An 18,585-nucleotide genomic window follows, 5' to 3' on the forward strand; every position below is an offset into this window, starting at 1 on the left:
TGCACATTCATTGCATTCCATATCTCTGAGACATTGGAACAGGTTGCCCAGGGAGGTGGTGGAAGCCTCATCCCTGGAGGTTTTTGCAGCCAGGCTGGATGTGGCTGTGAGCAACCTGCTGTGGTGTGAGGTGTCCCTGCCCATGGCAGGGGGGTTGGGACTGGCTGATCCTTGAGGTCCCTTCCAACCCTGACAATTCTGTGGTTGTATATCTCTAGACTGCAGTTGTGCCTGCAAATAGAGCTTCAGTCTCAAGTGCTTAAGAAAAGCCTGGATGAGGCCCTTAGTGCCATGGACTAGTTGATTAGTGAGGGTTGGGTGATTGGTTGGACTTGGTGGTCTTGGAGGTCTCTTCCAACCTGGTTGATTCTGTCATTCTGTAAATCTTATATAGTTTGTACATATTCATTGCATTCCATACCTCTGAGACACTGGCAGAGGTTGCCCAGGGAGGTGGTGGAAGCCTCATCCCTGGAGGTTTTTGCAGCCAGGCTGGATGTGGCTGTGAGCAGCCTGCTGTGGTGTGAGGTGTCCCTGCCCATGGCAGATGGGTTGGAACTGGATGAGCCTTGAGGTCCCTTCCAACCCTGACAATTAATTCTATGATTCTACATCTCTAGATTTAGTTGTGCCTGCAAATAGAGCTTCATTTGCTTTCCAGATGAGCTGCTCTGGCCAATTTAATTTTGCAGGTGTGGAATTCCAACCTCCCCCCTCCCCACCACCTAGGGCCAGGTCTGCAGCAGGACTTGGCAGCGTTTGCTGCTTGTGTGGTGAGCTGGCTGGGTTCCCCCTGCAGCCCAGGCAGGTACTCACACTTCAGCTTGGCCGAGCTGGTGGCGATGGCAGCCGACCTGGCGAAGAGCTTGACCGGCAGGGTGGCCTTGACGCGCCGCACCAGCGGGAGGCTCACCCGCGGCCGCTTCACCGGCACCACCCTGGGCACCGGCGACACCCGGCCCCGGTACTCGAACAGCCTGCAGCGGCGGGGGGGAAGGAGGAAGGGAGCTTAGCCCTCTGCTTGGCGCTGCTGAGGCTGCAGCGTGAGTGCTGGCTGCGGTTTTGGGGCGCTCACACCAAGAAGGACATTGAAGGGCTGGGGCAGGTCGGCAGCGAAGCTGGGGAAGGGTCTGGAACAGAAGTGCTGTGAGGAGTGGCTGAGGGAGCTGGGGGTGTTCAGCCTGGAGAAGAGGAGGCTCAGGGGAGACCTCATTGCTGTCTACAGCTCCCTGAAAGGGGCTTGGAGCAAGGTGGGGGTTGGGCTCTTCTCCCAGGCAAGCAGCACCAGAACAAGAGGACACAGTCTCAAGCTGCACCAGGGGATGTTCAGGCTGGAGGTGAGGAGAAAGTTCTTCCCAGAAAGAGTAATTGGCCATGGAATGTGCTGCCCAGGGAGGTGGTGGAGTCACCATCCCTGGAGGTGTTCAAAAAAAGCTTGGATGTGTCCCTTGGAGCCATGGTTTAGTTGTCAGGAGGGGTTAGGGATTGGGTAATAGGTTGGACTTGATGATCTCTGAGTTCTTTTCCAACCTGGTTGATTCTGTGACCCTGTGAAATGACAGGAGGAAATGGACTCAAGTTGCACCAAGGGAGGTTCAGGTTGGGTCTTAGAAAAATTCCTTCACCCATAGGGTCACTGGGGACTGGAACAGGCTGCCCAGGGAGGTGGTGGAGTCCTCATCCCTGGAGGTGTTCTAAAGCTGCTTGGATGAGGATGATTCTGTGATTCTTAGGGACATGTGTACAGGGAGATGTTGGGTTCTGGTTGGACTCAATGATCTGAAGGACTTTTCCAAGCAGGTGATTCTGTGGGTGTGTGAAGCAGCCCAGCAGCATCCCCAGCCCCACCGTGCCAGCGGCTGGGTGCCACAACTGGAACCCAAGCAGTGCGGGTGGTGAGCTGGGGCACAGCCTGGCCATCAACCCCCACTGCACTGGGTTAGGATGGAGCACTCTGCACCCCACCATGTTCCCCATGGAGTAGCTGTGCTGCAGGGAAGAGCTTGTCCCCCAGCTTGTCCCCCAGCCTGTCCCCTTTGGCTGATGCCTCTCCTGCTCACCTGTCGTAGAAGTCGTCTCTGTAATAGTCATAGTCGAAGTCATAGCCACTGCAGGGACAGAGGAGGACAGCATGGGTTAATTAGTGCTGGTAATTCATTAGTATTACTGCCTCATCACTCACTGAGCCTCACAGGTCCTATATTTATTCTCCCACCACAGGGCAGACCTCATCCTTCTACCTGGCACCCCCCAGCTGCAAGGGTCTGCAGGGAGAGGAGCTCGAATCTGCCCAGCCCATTGCTGTGGCTGAGGGGATGGGAACCAGGAGATGTAACTTCATGGAGATCTTTGTGACTGGTAACTTGGCTTTCCTTCTAACCTGGGCACACAAAAAATCTCCAAGCACCCAGCTCAGCCCAGCCATCCATGCTGATCACCATGGCTGTGACTCCAGTGCTGTCTGAACACAATGAACCCAGAACACAACCAGAACAGAGCCAATCATCACAGGGTACCAAGCATGGAGACCTGGAACTACTGCAGTGCCCCAGGGGTCAGTGCTGGGTCCAGTCCTGTTCAACATCTTTATCAATGACATTGATGAGGGGACAGACAGACAGACAGACAGAGTCTGCTCCACAAGTTTATTGATGATACCAAACTGGGAGGCTTGGCTGAGACACCTGAGGGCTGTGTGGCCATTCAGAGACTTGGACTGATTGAGAGCTGGGCAGAGAGGAACCTAATGAGGGTCAGCAAGGATGAGAGCAGAGTCCTGCAGCTGGGCAGGAAGAAAAAAACTGCAGCAGGACAGGTTGGGAGGGGATCTGCTGGAGAGCAGCCCTGAGGAGAAGGAGCTGGGAGTGCTGGTGGGTAACAAGTTCTGCATGGGACAGCAATGTGCCCTGGGGGCCAAGAGAGCCAATGGGGTCCTGGGGGGCATTCAGAGGAGTGTGGCCAGCAGAGCCAGGGAGGTTCTCCTCCTCCTCTACTCTGCCCTGCTGAGACCTTCCCTGGAATATTGCATCCAGGTCTGGGCTCCCCAGTTCAGGAGGGACAGGGATCTGCTGGAGAGAGTCCAAGGGAGGGCTGCAAGGATGGTGAAGGGACTGGAGCACTGCCTGGGGAGGAGAGGCTGAGAGCCCTGGGGGTGTTCAGTCTGGAGAGGAGAAGGCTGAGAGGGATCTGATCAATGTCTATCAATAGCTGAGGGCTGGGGGTCAGGAGGGAAGGGACAGGGACAGGCTCTGCTCAGCTGCACCCTGGGATAGGACCAGGGGCAATGGATGGAAACTGCAGCACAGGAGGTTCCACCTCAACATGAGGAGGAACTTCTTCCCTGTGAGGGTTCCAGAGCCCTGGAGCAGGCTGCCCAGAGAGGTTGTGGAGTCTCCTTCTCTGGAGACTTCCAAAATTTGCTTAGATGCTGCCTTGTGCTATCTGCTTTAACTGATCCTGCCTTGGCAGGGAGGTTGGACTCTCATCTCCAGAGGTCCCTTCTAACCCCTACCATTCCATGATCTCTTCCCCTTCCTCTTCCCCTTCTCCTTCCCCTTCCACTTCTCCTTCCTCTTCTCCTTCCCCTTCCCCTTCCTCGTCCCCTTCTCCTTCCCCTTCCTCTTCCCCTTCCCCTTCCCCTTCCCCTTCCCCTTCCCCTTCCCCTTCCTCTTCCCTCTTCTCCCTTCCCCTTTCACCCTTGACCCTCTCCTGCAGATATGGATGCAAAGCAAACCCCAAGCTTTGAAGCCCCCTCTGAAGGGTTCAGCACAGCAGTCCCACAGATCCCAGTGCTGTGCTTTCTGCAGGCTGACATTCAGAACCCTTCCTGCTGGGTAGGGAAGCTACCACCCCCTGGATTCCCTGCTTCCCCTGAGATATCCCAAGTCCTGCCAGTCCAGATGGCAAAGTTGAAATCTGACAGCCAATTTAGGATGAAATATTGCTGGAGCTGAGAGCAGTGCAGTTCCCTGCCTCATGTTGTAGCACATCTAATATCTGTGGAAGGAGCAAACATCTCTCACTCACTCTTCATCAACACAGCAGCCTGCAAGTCTCAACTATTGCTCACCATCAGAAATGGCTTAGTGAGCAGGGCATGGATGGGTGGTGGATACAGGACCACAGAATGGTTTGGGTTGGAAGGGACCTGAAAGATCATCCAGTCCCTACCCCCTGCCATGGGCAGGGATGACTCCCACCAGCCCAGGTTGCTCAAGGCCTCATCCAGGCTGGATGGGCATCCACAACCTCCCTGGGCGACCTGTTCCCCCTCACTCTAAAGAATTTTTACCTCATCTCCACTCTCAGTCTGTCCTCCTCCAGCTCAAAGCCATTCTCCCTCATCCTGCTACTCCCAGCCCTTGTCACAAGTCCCTCCCCAACTCTCCTGGAGCCCTTCAGGTACTGAAAGGCTGCTCTGAGGTCTCCCTGGAGGCTTCTCTTCTCCAGACTGAACAGTCCCAACTCTGCCAGCTTGTCCCCACAGGGGAGGTTCTGCAGCCCTCTGATCTGCATGGACTCCTTTGGACCCTCTCCAGCAGCTCCAGGTCCTTCTTGTGCTGGGAGCTTCAGAATTGGATGCAGTGCTGCATGGGGTGGGAGGGGGGTGTCTCAGCAGAGCAGAGGGGGAGAATCCCCTCCCTGTCCTGCTGCTCACACTTCTGCTGATGAACTGAACTGAACTGCACTGCAATGCTCTTCATTGCCAGATGATTGGAAGGAGTTGGGTTTGCAGCATGGCTGCCAGCACCACGGCAGCAGCACCCATGAAGCTCATGAGACAGATTTGTCTTGTCTCTGTTTCCATACATCAGTGTGGCTCAGGCAGAGCCTAATTCCCCTCAGCTGGCATCCTTTGTGAGTCCAGAAGGCCCAGCTGGCCCAGGTTGGGGGAAATAAATTGCCTGGTGCAAAGGAAGAGCTCAGCTGAGAGACTTGTGGAAGGTCTCAGCAGATGCCTTGGGAATGGTGGTGAGTTACTGATGCCCTGGTGGCTTTGCCTGTGCCAGAAGAGCATTGCCACCACTGAGGTTTGCCATGTCAGAGCAGAGCAGTGAGGAACTCTGTGGCTCAGTCTGAATCACAGAACTGTCAGGGTTGGAAGGGACCTCAAGGCTCATCCAGTTCCAACCCCCTGCCATGGGCAGGGACACCTCACACCACAGCAGGCTGCTCACAGCCACATCCAGCCTGGCTGCAAAAACCTCCAGGGATGAGGCTTCCACCACCTCCCTGAGCAACCTCTGCCAGGCTCTCACCACCCTCATGGGAAGAACTTCTTCCTAACATCCAATCTGAATCTCCCCATTTCTAGTTTTGCTCCATTCTCCCCAGTCCTATCACTCCCTGACACCCTCAAAAGTCCCTCCCCAGCTTTCTTGGAGCCCCCTGCAGATCCTGGAAGGCCACCAGAAGGTCTCCTGGGAGCCTTCTCCTCTCCACACTGCACAACCCCAACTCTCTCAGGCTGTCTCCAGAGCAGAGCAGCTCCAGCCCTCTGCTCATCCTCATGGCCCTTCTCTGGACACCTTCCAGCACCTCCAGATCCTTCCTGGAACAGAGGCTCCAGACCTGGACCCAGAGCTCCAGCTGTGGTCTGAGCAGAGTGGAGCAGAGGGGGAGAATCCCCTCCCTGGCCCTGCTGGCCACACTTCTCCTGCTGCAGCCCAGGCTCTGCTTGGCTCTCTGGGCTGCAAGTGCTCACTGCTGGCTCCTGTTGAGCTTCATAGGATTTCTTCACTTCTCTTTCTCCCTCTCACTTTTTTCTTTCTGTAGAGAAACCTGCAGTTCTCCCAGGTTTTCCTTTTTCTCTTACACCCACCTGTAACCCTGATTCCCATTTCAGTCTTTCCTTCCCAACATCACCTGACTCACTGCCCCAGTCCCCACACCATGAGACTGGCATAAAACTCATGAGAATTCATAAATAAAACACATTTGGGGATCTTCTTGTGTGGATTTGGGTTCTTGAACCTGCAGGGTACTCTCCAAGTATCTTCTCAAGTTTCCCCTTCTGCAGGTAGAAGAACTTAAGGTGGAAGAACTTCAGTTCCTATCATATTCCCTTGCCTCCAGCCTCTAGGGCTCAAATGAAAACCTGCACTTCTTCTGCAAGTCTTGGTGAAGTCTCTAGAGCTGGCCTCAGTGGCCCTGAAGGCTCACTCTGACCTCTCTACCACTCTACACCTCCCACAGCCCTCCTCCATGTCCCTCTCATCCCTCCCATTCCCTTCATCTCTTGGTTACTGTTCCACAGCACAGGTTCCTTTGGGGCTTCCCCTGGTCACCTCCTTGGTCCCCCTTCATTAGCTGCCCTAAGTCCTTCCCATTTCTTGTCCTTTGCCTCTGGCTGTCATTTTCCTCTTGCCCTTTTCCTCAGTATCTTTCCCTAAATGACTCCTGTCCCCAACACCCAGCATGTGCCCCACTCACTGGACCTGGAGAGGAGAGCTCCTCTTGGTACACCTCTTTCAAGAGGTCTCCTGTGGTTCAAGCAGGTTCTGCCCACCTTTCTCCAATGCTCTCCAGGCCCAGTGTTGCTCAGAGGCTGGAGCATGCCCAGGCAGAATCCCTCAGCAGCTAATCTTGGCTCTGCCCCCGTTGCCCCTTGCTGACTCTCCTCCTGCAGCCTAGCACTGAGGGGCACTGCAAAGGCCAAGAAGCTGATGGGACAGGAAGCTCTGAACATGCAGCAATGGGGTCGGGCCCAGGGAGGTCTGGGCAGCAGCCTGGGGGCTGCTTTGCAAAACTCCACCTCAGCTGGAAGGCAAAGAGCAGGCAGGAGATCTGGCTGCAGACCTACCTGTACAAGGCAGAGGCTGCTCTCTTCAGCCCTTTGGGTCTGTTGGGTTTTGGTTCCCCAGCCATGTTGATATCTGCAATGAAGGGACAGGCAGCTGTCACAGGGCACCTTCACCCCACCAGCTGCACCTGCCCAGGCAGCAAGGGAGGCTGTGCACAGCCCTGCCACCAGCAGGAGCAAGCTCCTCCAACACCTCCCAGCCCATTCCCACCTGCTCTGGGCGTGCTTGGGGCCCTGCTGTACCTCCACAAAAAGGCAAACAGGTTCTTGCACTTGACAAGCCTCTTCCTTTTCCTTTAGAGACCTGCTAACCACACTCTGCAGGTGGTCTGACCCTCCCCACACCAGTGCAGGACAAGGAGGAGGACTCAGGGCAAGGACAACATCCAAACCTCTGCAGGCTGCTAACTGCCAGCAGCCTCTCCCTTGCTCCTGCAGGTCAGCAATGAACCCCTGTGGCCTGGGCTGTGAAAAACTGCTCAGGGGGCAGGTACACACCTGCAGCCATCCCAGCTGACCTCAGAAGAGCATCTTCCAGGAGGGGAGGTGAGAATGAGCTCTTCTAATCCACTAGGGAAACTTCCTTCCTCGGCCCTGGTGCAAAAAGTGCTTCTGAGGTGAGAATGAAGCTGTGCCCAACGTGATGGAGGCTGCCACAAGCCTGGCAACCTGACTCTGAGGGTGGCCCTAGGAGGGCAAGGAGGGAGTAGGAGGCCTCACCTTCTCTTCATTTCTTGACCCAGGCATGAGCCAACTCCCTGCTGGCTTCTCAGCCCTCAATGTTTTCTGTTCCTCAGGCTGTTTCTGCCTAACCAGCTGTCAGCCTTCTGGGCATGCCAGAGCAGAGCCAAGCCAGGCAGGGTTTCCTTTCCTTACACACCCCAAAAGCACCATGTGCATGGGGCTGGAGCCCCACAGCATTGGGGCAGGTCCTTGTGCCAAGCTGGTGGGCACAAGCTACAGCCTCTGAGGTGCAGGTGAACTGGAAAAGTTCCATCTGAAGCTCAGGTTCATGGATCTGTGACTGCAAACTGAGGTAGTTAGGTTCTCACCTCTTCAGGGCTCAGCAAGTTTAGGCTTAAAAACTGTTGGGTTTTTCATGCTGCAGGAAAGGCTCTCGTGGAGAAATGTGGCCAGGCTGCTCTGCTCACCACCTTGCAAAGTGATCCAAAGTGAAGGCTCTGCCCATGTCATTATTAACCAAGGCAACCATCTCCAGGAGCAGCAGGAAGCTGCAGCACAGCCCTTTGCCTGGCAGCTCTCCCACAGCATCAGGTCCCTGCACCCTGCTGAGGTTACTGCCCATGAACAGAAGCAGGGACAATGACCTGCAGCAATGCAGCTGCCATGGCCTCTGCCAGTCCCTTGCTCTCCATGCTCCTATGTGGCCAACATCTCTGCTTCAGGGGAGACTTTCTACCTTGCTTTAGAATGATAGAATCACAGAACTGTCAGGGTTGGAAGGGACCTCAAGGCTCAGCCAGTCCCAACCCCCCTGCCATGGGCAGGGACACCTCACACCACAGCAGGTTGCTCACAGCCACATCCAGCCTGGCTGCAAAAACCTCCAGGGATGAGGCTTCCACCACCTCCCTGGGCAACCTCTGCCAGGCTCTCACCACCCTCATGGGAAAGAACTTCTTCTTAACATCTAATCTCAATCTCTCCATTTCTAGTTTTGCTCCATTCCCCCCACTCCTATCACTCCCTGACACCTCAAAAGTCCCTCCCCAGCTTTCTTGGAGCCCCCTTCAGATCCTGGAAGGCCACCAGAAGGTCTCCTGGGAGCCTTCTCCTCTCTACACTGCACAACCCCAACTCTCTCAGGCTGTCTCCAGAGCAGAGCAGCTCCAGCCCTCTGCTCATCCTCATGGCCCTTCTCTGGACACCTTCCAGCAGCTCCAGATCCTTCCTGGAACAGAGGCTCCAGAACTGGACCCAGAGCTCCAGCTGTGGTCTCAGCAGAGCAGAGCAGTCTTTGAGCAAAGACATTTTCTAACCACATTATTCAACTCTTCCTTTCGCTGCAAGTTGCCTCTCCTGCAGGAGGACCATCTCTGTGTTTGTGCTGAGCTCTTGTGAGGTCAGACTGGCTCCTGAAGGGAAGGCAGAAGAAAGGGAGCTGAATTTACACCTTGTCCTTGTCCTGCACCTTCAATTTACACCAGGGGCATGGATATGTCACAGCCACAATGGCCATGGACCTTGCCAGCTATCACACAGGCTTGTTGGCATGCCAGCGCTCTGGGATCAGCACTCAGAGCAGAGGAGGAGCTTCCCAGCATGGTCAACTTTTCCCTTCTCTTCAGCTGTGTGGGCAAACCTGTGTCAGCTGCACCTCCTGTGTCTGTCTGGAGCATCACAATCAGCTCCTTTGCTGCCCCAGGCCCTCTCCATCCTATCAATGGACTCTGCAGGTGTGGGCAGTGCCTGGGCTGGAGGCATCCCTGGCACAATGCACTTCACCTTGGCCTGCACCTTCTGCTCTCTGCACCCTAGGAGAAGTGAACAGAAGTTTCTTGCCTTTGAGTGAAGCACAGGTGGAGACAGCAGAGTGTCCTCAGCATCAGATCTAGCACACAACTGCTTATTTCAGGCTGCTGTGCCAGAAGCAGGGGGGGAATGGGCTGCAAATCACTTCCCTGGGTGCCCAATGCCCACTGCCTGCAGCAGGCTTGCAAATAACCAATAGTTTTAAATTTTTTTTTTCATTAAAAGTATTGTTTCCAGTTCCAATTCTCAGCTTAGAGCTGGTGCCAAGAGCTTCTCAGCAGGTGACACTTCAGAGCAATCTGCCAGGTAAGGATGCAGCTGGGAGCAGCAGAGGTGGCTTTAGTTTGCTACTTCTCACCACACAGGAGTGCTGAGGAGAGGCTCTCAAGTGCCTAAGGGGGAAGTCATCTCACCTGGGGAAGTCATCTCAGCTAACATCAGCTGGCTGAAGTTAGTCTGAGCCAGGCTAAGTTAGACTCTCACCCCTCTTGAGAGGCAGAGCTTAAGGCCTGGTCCAGGAAGGCATCAAAACAATGTCTTGTCCCAGCCTTGTTCTCCCACGGCAGATCAGGGACAAGGAGATAGGATGATGGACAGGCTGGGGGGAAGGGATCCATCCAGAGGGACCTGGACAGGCTGCAGAGCTGGGCCCATAACAACCTCCTGAGGTTCAACAAGACCAAGGGCAAGGTCCTGCAGCTGGGACAGGGCAATCCCAAGCACAAATCCAGGCTGGGCAGGGACTGGCTGGAGAGCAGCCCTGAAGAAAAGGCCTTGGGGGTGCTGGGGGAGGAGAAGCTCAGCAGGAGCCAGCAGTGAGCACTTGCAGCCCAGAGAGCCAAGCAGAGCCTGGGCTGCAGCAGGAGAAGTGTGGCCAGCAGGGCCAGGGAGGGGATTCTCCCCCTCTGCTCCACTCTGCTCAGACCACAGCTGGAGCTCTGTGTCCAGTTCTGGAGCCTCTGTTCCAGGAAGGATCTGGAGGTGCTGGAAGGTGTCCAGAGAAGGGCCACGAGGATGAGCAGAGGGCTGGAGCTGCTCTGCTCTGGAGACAGCCTGAGAGAGTTGGGGTTGTGCAGTCTGGAGAGGAGAAGGCTCCCAGGAGACCTTCTTGTGGCCTTCCAGCATCTGAAGGGGGCTCCAAGAAAGCTGGGGAGGGACTTTTGAGGGTGTGAGGGAGTGATAGGAGTGGGGGGATGGAACAAAACTAGAACTGGGGAGATTCAGATTGGGTGTAAGGAAGAAGTTGTTGCCCATGAGGGTGGTGAGAGCCTGGCAGAGGTTGCCCAGGGAGGTGGTGGAAGCCTCATCCCTGGAGGTTTTTGCAGCCAGGCTGGATGTGGCTGTGAGCAACCTGCTGTGGTGTGAGGTGTCCCTGCCCATGGCAGGGGGGTTGGAACTGGCTGAGCCTTGAGGTCCCTTCCAACCCTGACAGTTCTGTGATTCTATGATTCAGAACTGTGTTTGAGGTGCTACAGTCACAGCCTACAACACTGACTTTTTGGGCACAGTGTCACAGCCCTGAGGGGGCTAAGGTGCATGAATGGCTGTGCCCAGCCTCACTTCTGACCCCTACCCACATGGGACCCAGGAGTCCCTGCCTGAGCTGCACACAACTCTTGCTGGAAACCTCTTTGCCAGGCTGACACTTTGGGGGCAAACTGCTTGCTTTTAGGGACAGAACAAGACTGAAATAAAGTCAACATCTAAGCAAAAGCTTTAATGCAGTCAGTGAAGGCTTCTACCTCTGAGGCTTGACAGGGCTCTGGACAACCTCATCTAGTTGAGGATGCTCCTGCTGACTGCAGAGGGGGTTGGATTGGTGACCTTTAGAGGTCCCTTCCTACCCAAACCATTCTATAATTCTCTAATTCTACAATTCTCTCCATACTGAACTGCACTTCAAGGGACAGCTCTTTGTAAAGCAGCTGGAGTGCTGGTCTCCAGCTCTGTCACAGCCATGCCTGAGCCTGGCCATGGACCTTGTGATCCTGATCCCTTGGCTGTGCCATGGACCTTGTGATCCTGACCCCTTGGCTGTGCCATGGACCTTGTGATCCTGATCCCTTGGCTGTGCCATGGACCTTGTGATCCTGACCCCTTGGCTGTGCCATGGACCTTGTGATCCTGACCCCTTGGCTGTGCCATGGATCTTGCTGATCCTGACCCCTTGGCTGGGCCATGGATCTTGTGATCCTGACACCTTGGCTGGGCCATGGATCTTGCTGATCCTGACACCTTGGCTGTGCCATGGACTTTGTGATCCTGATCCCTTGGCTGGGCCATGACCTTGCTGATCCTGATCCTTTGGATGGGCCATGGACCTTGCTGATCCTGACTCATTGGTGTGCTGGTTTGGGGCCAGACAGATCGTCTCTTGCCCCGAAAGGGACAAAAGAATGAGACTCACACAAATGGATTGGAGAGTGATGGAAAGTTTAAATGGAAAAGCAATTGGTGAACCTACAAAAAACTACAAGCTACAAAGCATAGTGACAAAGAGTATCCCAAAGCGTACAGAACCCCTCACAAAATTCCCAAAGCTTCCCAATCCTTCCCTTCTTCCCACCTGAGGGTAAACCCAAACCCCCCAGGGCTCTTTCTTCCCCCTTCCGCTGCTAGGCAAGTCTCAGGCTGGCCAGGTCTGAGACTGCCCCCCCTGCCCCCCTCCATTCTCCTCCTGGCATTAGGCCTAGACAGGCCTAAGAGGCCTTGAGGATACTCCCCCGGCATTACCCGATAAGAGAGGACATCTCCCATGGGAGCAGAGAGGGAAGAAAGAGGAAGAGAATGACTTTGCAGATGGCCTTATAGGGCACAGGATTTATGGGTAGAAATACGCCGTTTCCTGTGTCCACCCCTGTGGGTGGGCACCCAGGACACCAGAGGTGTATCTCATGCGGCAGTGGCAGGGGGCACCCAGCCCAAACTGCCACAATTGGCTGTGCCATAGACCTTGTGATCCTGATCCCTTGGCTGGGCCATGGACCTTGCTGATCCTGACCTCTTGGCTGTGCCATAGATCTTGCTGAACCTGAACTCCTGGCTGTGCCACAGACCTTGTGATCCTGATCCCTTGGCTGATCCTGCCCCACTGGCTGTCTCCCCAGCCTCTCTTCAAAGCAGCTTTGTCCCTATGGCTTGGGTCGCGTCTGACCGGACTCCAACCTTCGGATCCAGGTCCTACCTAACTGAACCTCAGAAGCAGCCCTCCCTTGGCCATGCTGTGTGGAGCACGGAATCCATGGTGCCCCTGGAGGGGCAGGGGGTGGGGGTCAGGCAGGGGGTGGGGGGTGACGCAGGGGGGAGTCTTACCCAGCGTCTGTCCGGCCAGCACGCGGCCGTTCTCGCCCAGCACCGCCGCCCGCGCGTGCCTCTCGTTGGAGTACTGCACGAAGGCGTAGCCCTTGTGCACCGAGCAGCCCACCACCCGCCCATACTTGGAGAAGATGCTCTCCACGTCTGACTTCTTGACCACAGCTGTGTTGAGGTTGCCGATGAAGACTCTGGAGTTGATGGACTTGGGGTCGTTCTTGTTGGTGATGTTGCTCGTCTGCACCTTCAGGGACATCTTGAGAGCCTGAAGGAACAAAGCGGGAGTCAGGGAGGGAGCTGCCAAAAAAAAAAAAAAACCCAAACCTCAGGGGGTTGTGAGGTGGGGGTGGAGAAGGGGAGTGTGGGAGCTTTAGGCTATGTGTGGCAGTTTTAGGCTATGTGTGGGAGTTTTAGGTTATGCCTTCGAAAATTTTTCATGGATCTCGAGCAGAAAGTAGTAAAAATGTAAATAAATCCCAACTGGGTGTAAAAAGGAAAATCATCATAGAATCATAGAAACAGGTTGGAAGAGACCTCCAAGATCCTCCAGTCCAACCCCAGCACCCAGCAATCAACCAGACCATGGCACCAAGTGCCTCATCCAGGCTTCTCTTGAACATCTCCAGGGTCGGTGACTCCACCACCTCCCTGGGCAGCACATCCCAATGGCAAATCTCTCTCTCTGTGAAGAACTTCCTCCTAACCCCCAGCCTAGACCTCCCCTGGCACAGCTTGAGACTGTGTCCCCTCCTTCTGCTGCTGCTTGCCTGGGAGAAGAGCCCAACCCCCACCTGGCTACAGCCTCCCTTCAGGTAGTTGTAGAGAGCAGTTCTAAGCAATCCCATTGGAGAGATATCTACCACAAGATTTGGTTCCCCAAACAATTTCTTCTCACTTCCTCATGCTGGGAGAGACTAACTGTGTGCTTCTGCTGCCTTCTGCTTGACCCTGGCTGCATTCTTTTGTCTGGTATTAACTTCTCTGCTTCTCTCTCTTCCCTTGTGTACAGGGGGAGTAAGGGGGAGGCAGGGAGGGAGAAGCTGTTGCAGCTCCTCTGGTCTTTGACCAGAAGGGTCCTTGTGCTGATTGTTAATTGTAGATCCCTGCAAATATTGCAACTCCTGGAGATTTTGCACACATTCATTGCATTCCATTCTACGATTCTATTCTATGAAAGCCAAGTGCTGGGTCCTGTCCTTGAGTCACAACAGCCCCATGCAGTGCTCCAGGCTTGGGGCAGAGGGGCCGGAAAGTGCCCAGCAGGAAAGGACCTGGGGGTGCTGGTTGACAGCAGCTGAAGAGGAGCCAGGGTGTGCCCAGGTGGCCAAGAAGGGCACCAGCAGCCTGGCCTGGATCAGCAATGGTGTGGGCAGCAGGAATAGGAAAGTGATTGTGCCCTAGGTACTCAGACCTGGTGAGGCCATACCTTGAATTCTGGGGTCAGTTGGGGGTCCCTCACTCCAAGAAGGACACTGAGGGCTGGAGCAGGTCCAGAGAAGATCAATAAAGCTGGTGAGGGAAGTGTCTGGAGAACAGGGCTGGGGAGGAGCAGCTGAAGGATCTGGAGGTGTTCAGTCTGGAGAAGAGGAGGCTGAGGGAGACCTCATTGCTCTCTACAGCTCCCTGCAAGGAGGTTGCAGTGAGGTGGGGGTTGGGCTCTGCTCCCTAGGATCAGGTGAGAGAAGGAAAGGAAATGACCTGAAATTGTGCCAGGGGAGGGTTAAGTTGGAGATGAGGAAAAATTTCTTTGCTGCAAGAGTGGTCAGGGATTGGCAGAGGCTGCCCAGGGAGGTGGTGGAGTCCCCATCCCTGGAGGTGTTTGAGAGAGGTGTGGCCATGGCACTTGGGGCCATGGTTTGGTGGCCATGGTGGGGTTGGGTTGATGTTGGACTGGATGCTCTCAGATTCTGTGCAATTCTCTGATGCCCTGGAGTGGGGAAGCAGCCCATGTGCTCCCATCTGACACCTGCACTCTGCTGCCTGCCTCGGGATTCGCAGGCTGGGCTGGGAGCTGAATTCCTGCAAACAGGAGGTGTCAGTGTTAGCCTGGAAATCACCAACCCCTCAGCCAGACCCGCTGGGAGCTGCTCCCAGCTCCCCATAGCTCAAGCCACGACCCTCCTCGTTTCTTGCCTGGGTATTTCACGGGCAGCCCCTGGGAACAGCTGTCACCTCGAAGGACCATGAGGGCCAGGGGACAGGGTTGGAAGTGGTGTGACATCCAAGCTCCTCTGGCTGCCTACCAGGCTGCCTGCTCACATTTCTGCAGCACAAATCACAGCTGTCCAGAGCCATCAGTGGGATTTTCATCTCCCAGAAAGAGGGGGATGCTTTGGGATCATTATTGCTTGCTGCCCACATAGGCTGTGGGTTCTACCTGGGAAATGTCAGCTCAGAGCTATGGAAGTCATCTTACCATGCACACTGAGGTGATGCTCTTCCCCAGCCCCCTTCAGCAGTGCCCACAGGTACTCCTAGAACCCTGGGACAATGCCACCAGCTTGTCCACAGCTCCAGGCAGTCATCAGACCTGGCACAGGGAGTGCTCTGCCATCACAGGTAGTGTTTAAGACCAGGCTGGAGGAGGCTTTGAGCACCCTGAGCTGGTGGGAGGTGTTCCTGCCCATGGCAGGGCAGTTGGAACTGGATGTTCTTTAAGGTCCCTTCCAACTGAAGCCGTTCTATGATTCCATGATTCCATGAAATATTGCCCAACCTCTCCAGGTTGCTCCAAGTTCCAACAGGAGGCCACAGTATCCCCTTCCTGGCAGTGCCCTGGTGCTGCACCCTAAAGCATCACCTGGGGTTTAGCTCTCTTGGCTCAATGCCCACATCTGTTCCAGCAGACAGGGACATCCTCCACTAGATCAGGTTGCCCAGAGCCCTGTCCAGCCTCACCTTGAAGATCTGCATGGATGGGGCCACAACCACCTCCCTGGGCAACCTGTTCCAGTGTTCCACCACCTTCATGGTGCAGAACTTGTTCCTCACATCCAATCTCAATCTGCTCTGCTCTAGTTTGAAGCCATTGCCCCTGCTCCTGTCCCTGCAGGCCTTTGCAAACAGTCCCTTTGCAGGTAGCCCCTTCAGGTATTCTAAGGTCTCCCTGGAGCCTCCTTTTCTCCAGGCTGAACACCCCCAGCTCCCTCAGCCTGTCCTCACAGCAGAGCTGTTCCAACCCCCTGAGCATTTTTGTGGCCCTCCTCTGGACCCTCTCCATCAGCTCCATGTCCTTCCTGTGCTGAGGGCTCCAGAGCTGCACACAGCCCTGCAGGTGAGGTCTCCCCAGAGCAGAGCAGTGCGGAGCAGGGGGACAGAATCCCCTCTCTCCACCTGCTCTCCATGCTGCTTTGGATGCAGCCCAGGCTGCCACTGGCCTTCAGCAGCCCTGGCACATCCTTGGCTGCACAGAAGGTGAGCAGCTTGCTCAGATTTGGCCACTGCATGCCCAGGTGTGCCCCAGTGGCAGGCAGGAGGAATGCTCTCCTCCTGAGAACACAACACAGGGCTCCAACCAAACCCTGCCTCTGCTTTCACACCTCCCTGCTGCAGGGTTTCCCTCTCCTCCCCAGGGAAAGCCTGGGTGGCTGTTTGCCCATGCCCTGGGCAGGCCAGCAGTGTGGTATTTCCAGCAGGTTGAATCCCCCAGCAGATGTTTGCAGCTGCAAACACCAAGCACATCGGGGCCCTGAGCTCCTTAAGCCTGTGTAGGAGGGATGTGAGTGAAGCTGTCTCTGTGCATGGGAGCACAAAAGGCTGGCTGGAGGAGTCAGGTCAGATGGGAGGTGTGGGATGGGCATAAAATGTGTTTTCCCCCCAGATCTAGTGAGCTGTCCCCTCTCAGGAGGTGCAAGTTGAGGCAGCTCTGCTGCTGTCAATGGACCCCTCCCCCCATTCTGTGGGTTTGCTTTAAAAAATAAAAGAGTTGGATGAAGTTGAGGAGTTTCCCAGGTGGCACCAAATGGATCTTCACCTGGACAAGGACATCTCCTAAAGCATCTGCCAAGGTATGACTTTGGCCAAGGAAGTCAAGGGGAACCTCTCCCAGGTCACTGCTCTCCTGTCCCCTCCTTGTCTGGCTCCTGTCAGCTGCTCCATGCTTCCCAGCCTGGGCTTCTCCCCTGCACTGCCTCCTCTCCTGGGATGCTGAGTGCCCCAAGCCAGCAGATCCCTAGGCTGTAAAACTGGAAATGGGAGAAGTCACTTTCACCACCCTCTGTGGAGACTGAAGCTCAGCAGCCACCTCCTCACCACAGCCTTTCCCTTGGCTCCCTGCTGGAAGTCCCAGGGGCTTTGTGGCCATCTCAGGACACTGCAGGTCTGTGCAGGAGACATGCCTGTGATTGAGGGGCAAGGGGACAAGGCCACCAGATGGCAAATTCGAAGTCAGGTAAGGTGATAGCCACGCTGCTGGGGAAGACTTGGGGGGAAGCCAGTGAGGCCCCAAGATCTCTGCAGAGGGGATGACCCCCCCAGGGCCATCTGCCCACTGCCTGCTGTCCCCACCCAAGCTTCCAACACAGCATGGCTCTGAGGTTTGGGCACCATCAGGGCTCTCACTTTGCAGTTTACAAACCACTTGGCACTGTGTGTTCACAGCCCCTCTGCAAAGTGTTCTTCTGCTGCCCTGTGCAAGCCCAGCATCCCCTGGAGCAAAAATAAAACCACAGCCTCCTAAGCCCTCCTCTGTCCCATCCATTTAGGATTTTTTCTTACACACAGCATTCAGTTCACATCACTTAGAGGCCCCTTTGCTGCAGCAGCTGGAGAAAGGACATTTGAATCCTCACATGTTAATATTTCATACTCCACCCAAGTGCCTTCCTGCAGAGCACTCTGTGTTGTGCCCAGGCTGGCTTCAAGGTCCCTTCCACCTCCAGCAGCAGTGCAGGGCTCTGAAGTACAGCAGCTCCTCAAGCCACCATCTCTTTGCAATGCCACAAGAGTCAGAGCAGAGTTATCTTGGTCTGATCAGAAAAATACACACACAGCAGGGACAGATGGCACTGGTTAGAGATGGACACCCTGTGAGCTGTTGCTGTCTCCAGCAGAGCACAGCATCACACAATGGGTTGGCTTGGAAGGGACCTGAAAGCTCATCCAGTGCCATGGGCAGGGACACCTCCCACCAGCCCAGCTTGCTCAAGGTCTCATCCAGGGAGGTTGTAGCCAGGTGGGGGTTGGGCTCTTCTCCCAGGCAACCAGCAGCAGAACAAGAGGACACAGTCTCAAGCTGTGCCAGGGGAAGTTTAGGTTGGAGGTGAGGAGAAAGTTCTTCCAAGAAAGAGTAATTGGCCATGGGATGTGCTGCCCAGGGAGGTGGTGGAGTCACCATCCCTGGAGGTGTTCAAAACAAGCTTGGATGTGTCCCTTGGAGCCATGGTTTAGTTGTCAGGAGGTGTTAGGTATTAGGTGCTAGGTTGGACTTGATGATCTCTGAGGTCTTTTCCAACCTGGTTGGTTCTGTGACTCTGTGAATCCCTTACAGATATTGAGATTCAGTCCTGTGCCAGCCCAAGGCCAGAGCTGCTTTACTTGATAAGCTGGTTTCCCTCCCCTGCTCTAAGTGCCTTGCTCCACAGATTAGCTTTTTAATTGAGAGCCAGGTGTCTGAAACCCCCAGAGGCCTCTGTCTTAGTGACAAACTGTCAAAAAGAAGGCAGCAAAGAAAAAAAACCACCCCAGCCCCAGCAGCCTCCCCTGCAGAGAGCTCCCTTGGTTTTAGCCTGATGCCAGCACACAGCCAGGCTGCTGCTCTTCTTCCCTTATCACCCTTGGTCCCAGAAGGGCAGATGTGGGTTTTCATCCTGTCCCCAGCCAGCAACAAGTTTTCCCAACTGAGTGCTAGACGACAAACGAAGATGTCTTGTGGGCACCTCCCCAGTTCAAGAGAGACAGAGGTTTACTGGGAAGAGCCCAGGGATGATTGGGAGACTTGAACATCTCCCCTGTGAAGAGAGACTGAGAGCCCTGTGGGT

At 55.1% G+C, this 18,585-nt stretch overlaps 1 protein-coding gene across 1 annotated transcript in view; it reads right to left on the reverse strand.

Moving 5' to 3' along the window:
• Positions 1-12,863, reverse strand: part of RALY (RALY heterogeneous nuclear ribonucleoprotein) — a 21,714-nt gene extending 8,851 nt beyond the window's left edge. The window contains exons 1-4 of the mRNA XM_054391861.1: positions 12,608-12,863; positions 6,803-6,875; positions 2,061-2,108; positions 817-977 (exon numbers count right to left, since the gene is read on the reverse strand). Coding sequence (XP_054247836.1) covers positions 817-977; positions 2,061-2,108; positions 6,803-6,875; positions 12,608-12,863 — 538 coding nt within the window. The remainder of the gene's footprint in view (positions 1-816; positions 978-2,060; positions 2,109-6,802; positions 6,876-12,607) is intronic.
• Positions 12,864-18,585: the final 5,722 nt, after the last annotated feature.

This window comes from Indicator indicator, chromosome 24 (assembly GCF_027791375.1).
Source record: "Indicator indicator isolate 239-I01 chromosome 24, UM_Iind_1.1, whole genome shotgun sequence".
Taxonomy (NCBI): domain Eukaryota; kingdom Metazoa; phylum Chordata; class Aves; order Piciformes; family Indicatoridae; genus Indicator; species Indicator indicator.